This window comes from Rhagoletis pomonella, unplaced genomic scaffold (genome assembly GCF_013731165.1).
Source record: "Rhagoletis pomonella isolate Grant_MI unplaced genomic scaffold, Rhpom_1.0 Rhpom_scaffold_00006, whole genome shotgun sequence".
Lineage (NCBI taxonomy): Eukaryota > Metazoa > Arthropoda > Insecta > Diptera > Tephritidae > Rhagoletis > Rhagoletis pomonella.
The window spans coordinates 23,464,669-23,474,663 of record NW_023458560.1 but is presented as its reverse complement, the minus strand read 5'-3'; the positions used below and the strand labels follow the sequence as shown (position 1 = coordinate 23,474,663).

General features: G+C 32.1%; 1 protein-coding gene across 1 annotated transcript; it reads right to left on the bottom strand.

The window, feature by feature from the left end:
* Positions 1-4,091: 4,091 nt before the first annotated feature.
* On the bottom strand, positions 4,092-9,560 carry LOC118741828 (intraflagellar transport protein 57 homolog). Its single transcript, XM_036473802.1, has 5 exons — positions 9,178-9,560; positions 9,011-9,115; positions 8,558-8,935; positions 4,380-4,659; positions 4,092-4,264 (listed from the first exon to the last, which is right to left on the bottom strand). Exons 1-5 carry the CDS (start codon positions 9,481-9,483, stop codon positions 4,092-4,094), a joined length of 1,242 nt encoding a protein of 413 aa, XP_036329695.1. The 5' UTR covers positions 9,484-9,560.
* Between the last annotated feature and the right edge of the window lie 435 nt (positions 9,561-9,995).

The following is a 9,995-nucleotide window of genomic DNA, read 5'->3' as shown; positions in this document are numbered from 1 at the left end:
TAAATTTTACACTTTTGAATGTAAACAAAAATTATATCAGCTGTTCGTCTAACTTGCAAGTTTCTGCAAATTTTCTGTTCGAGTACTATTTTGGATATTTCTCTCTTGTGAGAGAACAGATGACATTTCGCCAGAATTTGGCAGTTGGTTGGTTTTTACTGGAGATTTTAAACGAACGCATCTATTTTATCCAACCAAAAACCTTTTTATATATACGGGGAAACATACGACACCAGCTTGCTGGCTCCATCAAGTGATTGTACCCAAGACCGACAGAATACAAGATTGCGCTGATTGATGTGAAATTTGGGAGAGTAACGTGAATATTACGTCATCGCAGATTTTCCGGTGAAGAGAGCTGAGAAAGATATATCAGTATGTATATGTTTTGCATATGTACATGTATATGTATTTCACACAGACAATACACAAAATCTCCTATGACGTCATATTTCTGTCAAAATTTTCAAGAGAGAGTTAGCGGTATCACAATCAGCGCCACCTTCTGTATTCGTTTCACCATGGATTGTACCATCAGGCTAATAACTTAACATCATGCTGGTACAATATTTATTTCTTTACAAATGAGGTCGAGGAAATATCGAAATGATTAGAGCCGAAATTTCATAATTTTGCTACCATTTTGTTAAACATTGTTTTTTTTTTTTTAATTCACAATTGCAATATCGTGAACTTAATCTTCCACAAACACGGCTTTGACAGTACAAGAAATTTCCGCCAAAACACTTTTTACTTAGAAAATTGAGCTAATTTCACCACTCACGACACCAGCATGCTGGTACAATCATAAAATTTTAAAATAGTTTTTGAAGTCGCACCAGCAGCTGGTAGAATCACACCACAAGAACATACACGGTCAATCGACTTGATGGGCCGTAAACTTATCTATTTTAAACTATAGTTAAATCGTTAATAGATAAGTTAACAGCCCTAATACTTTTACAGTATGTATGTATAAAAACGTAAGGAGCATACAATACATATATGTATATACATATATCAGTCTTTCTTAGTTCAAAAATTGATCTCTTACATAAATGAAAAAAAATGAGATCAAATTAAGCATATATGTACAACTTTTTCATGCGAAGTATGAATAAATTCTCCAAAGGGCTAAAAAAAGGGCTAGGGGAAATTTTAAATTTATGTGGCCAAAAAAAATATGTGGTAGCTAAATCTAGCCAGCAAAGGGCTAAAACGGCAGCACTGCTTGTATATCGTTTTGCTCGCGCTGCTCCAACAGTCAGTTGCACTGGCTGAGTGAGCAAAGCGCTGGCGTGCCCTTCGAGAAATTTGAGGTTAGAGTCCTCGAACAGCGGAATTTTTTTTTCTTTTTTAATTGAATTTTCTTTTAATTCTTAGATTTAATTGTTTTCAAAAGAAATATAAGTATGTATATATTTTAGTTGCATTTAATTTTTAGACACTTATATAATTTTTTTATTTTTTATTTTTAATTTAACTGTTTTGTTTTAACAAGAAAAATATTTTTTTAATTTAATTTAATATTTAGAAACATTTTTTATCTTGCCTTAATTAATTCTTTTTTAAATTTAATTTTTGTTTAAGTTTAAGATTTTATTATGTTAAAGAGAAAAAACAAATATTTTTTTTTTTATTTCTTTTAATTTGTATTTTATATATTTTCTGTTTTTAAAAGCTTATTTTTTTCATTTTAATTTTTATATTACATATATGTATTGTTTAAAAAAAAAATTTTTTCTTTAGGTTTTAGGAAACTATTTTATTTAGTTTTTTTAATTATAATTTGTTTCTTTTACTTTTTAGATTATACTGTTTTAAAGAGGAAAAATATTTTTTAACTTCGTTCAATTTAAAGAAACTATTATTTAGTTTTTTTTTTTTTGTATTAATGTTTTTTTTAATTAATTTTCCTCATAGTTTTAGATTTCATTGTGTAAAAAAAATATGTGTCAAAATTCATTTAATTTTTAGGAACTTATTTCATTTGTTTTCTGTTACTTAATTTAAAGTGGTATATTATATTATTTTAAAAAGAAATATTTTAATTCCATTCAATTTAATTTTTATTTTTATATCGTTATATTTGTTCTTTTCATTTTAAGATTTATGTAACTCTTTTAAAAAGGAAATAACATTTGTTTTAACTATGTATGCACATTTAATTTTTAGAAAAAAATGTTTTTTTTTTTTGTAACTAAATTGTTTCCTTTTATAATTTCTTTACTTTAGATTTTTGATTTCATTGTTTTAATAATAATCATCTTTGTGCATTCATATTTTTTTATTTTAGTTTTATTTTTTTTTAAATACATTTTTTGATTTTATTGTTTCAGAAAGAAAAATATTTTTTTTTTAATTTTATTAAATTTTTAGGAACTTATTTTTTCTTTATTTTTAATAGTTTTTTATTTAAATATATTATTACTTTTAAATTTTACTGTTTAAAAAAATAAATTATTTTTAAAAAATTTGTTTCTGTTTTTTAATTTCTCTTTTTTAATTAAATATTTATTAACTTTTAGATTAATTACATATTTAAAAAAATTAAATTCATTTAGTTTTTAGAAAATTATTATTTTCTTCTTTTAAATTATTACATATTTATTTCTTTTTAATTAAATTTTCTTGTCTTTTAATTTTTGGATTTCATTAGTTCATATTTTCAATATCATTTGATTTCTAACAACTTATTTAATAATTTCTTTTAATACATTTTTTTTTTAATTTAATTTTCTTTTAATTTTTAGTCTTTATTGTTTTTAAAAGAAATATATATATATTTTTATTTTCATTTAATTTTAAGAAAACTTATTGCTAAAAGACAAACAGAATAACAGTAAGACCTACTCGGTGGCAGATCTTTCAATAAGTTTTTCGAAAGACAGAAAAGAGCTTTGTAGGTAATTGCTAGGATTTACAATTGCCTTAGGAAAGACTTTTGTTTTTCGAACACTGTGGTGAGATGATAGATCGTTGCCAGAATTGTCCTGTTAGTCTTCGTATTCTTATATATGTCGCGTTCGTATTCGTCTTTGTTTTTGTATTCGCATTTGTATTGGTCTTCGTATTCATCTCGTGTTCGTATTCATCTTCAACTTCCTAATCGTCTTCCTCGATGTATTCGTGATCGTACTAGCATTCGCCTTTGTGATCGTCTTCGTATTCATATAAATATCGACGGCTGCAAGTTCGAAAACGCCATACCTCAGAAAACTTTTGAAGAACTTCTTATTTCATAATTTGATTGAAAAACGCCCTATTTTAGAATTCGGTTCAAAAACGCCCTATCTCAGCTACCGATTCAAAAGCGCCCTATCTCCACATATTTTCAGTTGATATAGGGCGTTTTTAAACCAAATTCAAAGATAGGGTGTTCTTAAAAAGTTTTCTGAGAAAAGGCGTTTTTCAATAAAATTATAAAATAGGGCGTACTTCAACCAATTTCAGAAATACTAGGGCGTTCTTGAAAAGTTTTCTGAGATAGGGCGTTTTTGAACTGACTGACGAGATAGGTCGAAATTCCGCTCAGCCGTCGATGTGCCAATTTTAAAGCTATTATCAACAGCAAGAAAAATTTCATCGTTGCATCATGTTGTTGAAAAATCGATGTATGTTTCGGGTTCATCTTCGGGCTCGGCTCAGTCTTCGTGTGCCTTCCCGCTAGAGTTCAATCTCAACCTTCTTTCATATTCGTTCGAAAGTACAGTCCGGGATCACACACACTGCACAACAGCGATGTGGTTTAATCCTTGGGCGTGCGTACAGAAAACAACCAGCGCCATCCTTGATGACAATCGGATATAATTCAGCAGGATATAACCGTCCCAGTCTTCTAGCTGGCATTCTGCAATATCACAGGAAATATGCCATCTGTACACGGTAACTTTTGCGAAGTGTTTAAAGCAACTTTTCACAATAAGTGAATATGTAGTAAGTATGTATACTTATATGAAAACAATTTTTCTGATATTTTTTATTGTATAATATGGTAATAGTAAATGTAATTTATCGCATATATGTATGTATGTATAGTAAGTACATTTTTCATTATTTATTTTGTATTCAAAGGTACGTGTCTTTATACTTTATGTAGCCTCCCCGGTCGCCGAACCGTATCCGGAATCAACTTCACCGAACCTGCCTGCCTGACGTAAAATGTCCTGATCGATGCCATGTACTAAGAGAGCTACTTCCAAATTGAGCTGGGCGGTTTCTTCTTTAAGTTTACTGATGGCTTTCTTTATGTTCACCACGGAGCCTATTTATGTTAAAAAATTATAAGCATTGATGAAACCGTTAGTATTAATCATCTTTTTATAAAATGGTTGTCCATATATGTAGTAAGTACAAAAGTAGAATTATTCAATACTCACTGCCATCTGACATTGATTGGCCTCGTCGCTCCATTTCACTCTTCTTAATGTCATTCTCCTGTAACACAGAATTCAATTGCTCTACCAGCGCTTCTGTGTCGGTTTGAACCTGTGTTTGCGCATGCTGCACATTTGATAATTCAATTGAGATTTCCTTAAATTGACGCACAAATGATTGCAGCTCGTTATTCAAATGCTTTTCACGACTTTCGATCTTCTCCAAACTGAAAGTGAACTCGCTGTGTAGCTTCTTCAATTGCGTTTGAGTATCCTCAGAGCTCTGGAAAAAAAGTATAGAAGTACTTATGGACATAGGTATGAATGTATGCATGCGGGATGTCCTAGACCACCCGTCCACCCCCTTTAAAATGGACGGAAATGTCTTTTATTGAAAATCGCAAAAATGCTACCTACTAAACCGGGGATGCTCTATATTTTTGGTAGTATTATCGACTTCCGGTTTCGACCGTAAGTGGGTTAAACTGACCGGTAGTCCATTTTTAGATATTAGATATGCATATTTATAGTACGGATTCGCATTCTAAGGATAAAGATACGTAAGTTTTGTTTGAAGCTTTTTCCTCAGAAGCGCCGTTTTCAACCCATTATTGACCTTCGAACTTCAACTCGTCCTGGTGGCCAATGTAATTGTAAAGTGAAAATGAAAAATTCAATATCAGTGAAAATTTTATTTTTTCATTTTATCGTTTCGCTATTCATTTTAAGCTATTCTCGATCTATAAATACTATTCCATTAACATCTAGCAAGCAATAATTTAGCAAATTATTGTGAGCTTAAGATAATGATATTCTTTATCTCAAGATGATGGTTTTTAGAAAATCGCCCAACTATTCTTTTTCACATTCACAAAACTTTGTGAAAAAGAGTTTTGACCGTGAAAAATTATTGACAAATTAATTTATTTACATTTGAAAACAGAATCGTAGTTTTATGTGAAGTGATGAAAAATGTTTTCACTTCACGTATTCACAGAACAGGAATTGGCCTCCTGGACTTCTAAAATGGACGAATTTGTTTTTATTGGAAAATATGTACTACCAGTCAAGATTATTTCCCAAGTAATTTTCTGCTTAGAACTCGAGCTCCAGCTTAGAACTACGGCAAGATATTTAGGCTTTTCGCGGTTAAGTACATGAAAAACGGCTTTAATGGCCACTTCATTTTCTTCCATGCCTACGGAGACTATTCGTACCGATTTTGGCGGGACATATGAATATTTTTTAAGAGTCGAGATTTTTCATATGTTTTTAGTTTTTTCTTTATTAATTTAATATGAGTCTCCCTGTACTCTGGCCCAAAAACAATTTTTCGTACAAACGTGACAGCACCTTCGTTATCACGAAGGACCATAGTTGCCAACTTGGTGCTTTAAGCACTAGATTTAGTGCTTTTTGAAAATTAAAACGCCAAAAGAAATGGTTTAGTGCCTAGTGCCTTTTTTAGTGAACTCAGATTTCTCAAATGTATATAGATATAGAAATATTTATCGGTTCTTGTAGATTTTTTGGTGCTGAATCTAAATCTGGATGCAGAATTTTTCCAGCACGTCAAAAGATATCCTAACCTCAAAGTGTCAAAAACACGGGTTTCGCGATATTTGAGGTTATATTATGAAAAAAAAAATTTTTTTACTCATTTCTAATTAGGGCAACATTTAGTATTACTCTTCCCCTTTAAATTTAATTTTCGTTTGTTGCGATTCGATATTTCTTTCTCGTGATATACTAGTTTTAATGTGCAGTACTTTGGTATTATTTCGTAAGCATGAATCATAATAGCATGTGAAGATGCTATTCAATCGTTATGAGCGAAAAAGTTTTGAATATTGTTCATTTTTTTACTTTTGTTAAATACAAACTGTTATGAAAAAAGTATCTTTTGATAAAAAAAAATTTAGTGCTTTTAGTGTGGTAAAACGCTTTTCTTTCCAAGTTTTGGTGCTTTTTGAAATTGAAAAGTTGGCAACGCTGCAAAGGACATAGAATATTTGGTTATGTTTTATTATGTCCAACTGGTACTCTCGCTATACATATTGCAGTCTTTCATGCTTGTCTCGAGTTTTTTAAAATTTTTAAAATTATTATTTAAGGTTTCTTTAATGAAACGATTCTAACTTGAATTAAATGAAATTATAAAACATAATACTAATTCCCTCAAAAAATCATGGATATGAAAAATATAAGCTGTAGATACAGTGGCGAAAATATAAATAGGTAAGAGACATTTTAGCATTCTTTGGCTTATTTAATGCTTATATTGTTTTAAGAAAGTGTAACTAACTAAAATTCAAACTTTGAGCTTTTTAATTAGATTTCTTAGAAACTTTCTGAGTACTTATGCAGTTTTGTAGCCCATTCGTTTCAAAGTGCAGAACGAATAAGATCACCCAGGACGGCGTGCGAGAAAAAAGTATTTTTTTTGCAGTGACGTCATTTTTTGCCGCCATGTGAATGAAGTAGAGCCAATTACAAAATTACGTCATCAATTTTTTTCTCAAATGCAACCGGAAGCTGTTGCTCATTTTCTCCGTACAAAGAAATTGTTGGACATACTTTGTATGGAAGAAAATGCGCGAACAAAAGATTGCCAAAAAACAACGGTAAGTCCAAGCTACTTCAAACTTGCACTTTATTATACTAAAATTTAATGGACTATAAAACTGCATGCAAACAATTCTAGAAAATTTTATAAAAAAGTTTAAAATTTTATCAACATTTGTTAAAATTCGTCGAATTTTATTAAGTTCTACAAAGTTTGAAATTTTGATTTACAAGTTTTTTTTGGATAATAAGTTATATTTTAATAAAAACAAATAATAAACAGTTTTTAAACAAAGAAAAGTAGCCAGCAATTTCTAAAATGTATTTTCCCTATTTATATAGTCGCCACCATATATATTTATAAGGGTCTTCCTTTAAACTCGTAAAAGCCTAGTAAACCTCGTAAAGCTCGTAAATTTACGAGCCTCGTAAAAGAACTGTCACAATTTTTGTGGAACTCTAGTTACGTGCCCCTCATAAAATTACGTGGCAAATTTGATGCGCAAATGACCTCGTAAACTTTAGTGTTGCCGAGGAGCGGAAAATTTTATACTAAAATGTATTACACACTATTGAAAACAAATGAAAAATAATAACATTTGAATAAAAAGAATGAATTTCATCCACTAAATGTACTAACATGGGTTTTCTGCTGTGGTTTGCAGTGCTTCATGGTCACTGGCTAGAATATATGTAATTTGATATTTGGCGCTATTTCCCGTAGGAAATGTAGCTTTCTGATGTAATAAATTTTCGCAGTCTTAGCAAAATATTGATGCATTATTTTAGTTCAGGGATGGACAAATTTTTGGCTCTTAAAGCCGTCAAAGAGCCAGCAAGTGCTACGCAAGTGATAAATCAGTTCTCAGGGTAAAAGGGGTGTACAAAATACATTAAAAGCATCATATATATTATTAATGAGAGTCAGAGTACAAGACATTTTAATACGCTCTTCTTCCCCCTTCATGCTGGCTCTTGATGTTACCCCTCATCTGACACCTAAATGTGCCAAGCCTCCTGGGAGCCACTTTGCCCATCTCTGCTTTAGTTAATTAGTTCAGCACTTAACTTAACCGAAAGTAATGGTCTGATTATGGAAACTTAACGTAACTTACGGCGCTCTCTTAAAAATTCTGTTAAATGGGTGTTGCTTATAATTGAACAGCCGAAACTTAACGTAACTTAATGCCACGTCGAAATCTGTTTCATTTTGATTCTCTAAGTTCTACGTTCCGTTAAGTTAAGTTAAGTTGCCATAATCAGGTTTTAACTCGCATTACAAGTTTGCTTTCTTTCTAGCCAATAACTCCAGAACGATATTTCTGTTACTTAATCTTAAGCAATGTTTAATGTTAAGCAATTAGTTGAATCAAAAGATCAACGAAAGTTGGCTGCCGGACGATTAGTTGAAAAACCGTTCGCACTACTCTACGCTCGCATTTGTTGAACAAAAAAGTTGAACAATGCAAACGCTGCCTTAGCTTACTTCTTTAGCTCATTTGAAATAACTAAATACTGCGAAAGATTTGTAGTTACCAAATCATGTGTTGATGGAAATATATTTAGTTGAAGTAGCTAACCACTTTGCTCAGTGTCTCATAGAATTGATCACTTACTTCTTCGATGCTCGCCTTTAGTGTCTCAATTTGGCTCAGATGTGTGCGCCAATCGCGTGCATCAGCTTTAACATAGACTTTCAAATGTGGCAATACACATTCAAGCTCCTGTCGCCATTGTTGCTGATCTATAAAACGTTCCGCCGCCGCATCGCTCTCTGGCAAGTCGATATTATGATTTCGGTCTGAGCGCCGAGTGCGATTTACCCAGACGAGATTTTTGAAACCACCAGCGCTATTCACTTCCATATCGCTGTCATCGCTTAGTGCGGCATTCTGTTCATCTTCTAGTTTTTCCAAAATAATTTCGGCATTATCCTCCAAGTAATCGGTGGCTACCTCATCTTCCTGTGCTATATGTGGGCGATTGTAAGTGATCTAGGTGAAAGTGCGATATTTTAGTTACATATTTGGTGAAGGGTTTTAAGTGTGAATAATTTGTTTTCAATTTACCTGCGCTACTTTGGTTGCTTGTGTTGCGAGACTATCTAAAACTGTGAGGCAAGTGGGGCCTGCGCCACGTATTAATTTATTGGGTGGAGAATCGATGTGTATATCCTGCGTGAACAGCAAACTTTTGAAGACAATTTGAATCGTTTTTTACTTAATTTTATCTTTACCATTTCATCCAGCATTTGCACAATTTTAGCAATCACTGTATTGGGGTCATCGAATTCCTGTGGTCTTTCCATTTCTTTGCCCAACTTTCGACATAACCACCAGCAAATGAGCGTAAACATATAGAATTGTTCGCCTGGGTTGAAGGATTTGACGAAGTAGAATCGCGACAGTGGCTTCATTTTAAATTCCTGCAACAGCTGCTTTTCGTAGTTTAGTACTTTCAACTTTTCGAGTAGATCATCCGATTGAAATGTAGTCACCGGCAGAGCAGCTAGTTCCTGTGGAGTAGCGTTCTCTCCTTGCATTTTGTGCAATTTTGATTAATTTTTTCCAATTTCTATTCCTTTTCAATCAAGTGTGACGATAAAAACTAATAAAGTGGAGAAGAATTGCCATAGTAACGGCTTTACCAAACCAATCCTTTGTCGAAACGAATATACATGCATATACACACATATGTATATTTTATATAGTTACTAACAACTTGTTGCTGGAAAATTCATCACTAGATGGCGCCGAACAACTTTGTTGTCTAGGCTACAATAACACTGAACAGAAACCTGTGGAAACGAAATCCCGTAATTGATGGTGCAAGCTTCACCAGTAGATGGCGCAATAAAAAGTACAATGGAAAATTGGTATCAGAGAATGTTAATTTAATGAGAAGGCGCAAATGTTAAGTAACATTTTTTCAAGTACTAATTAGAAGATCTGAGATATGAGAGTTCACCACTGAGATCAAGGAGTTCGCCACATCAATTTTAACTACCATCAGAGAACTTAGATAGATAGAGAAGGTGCAAATTTTTGGAACGTA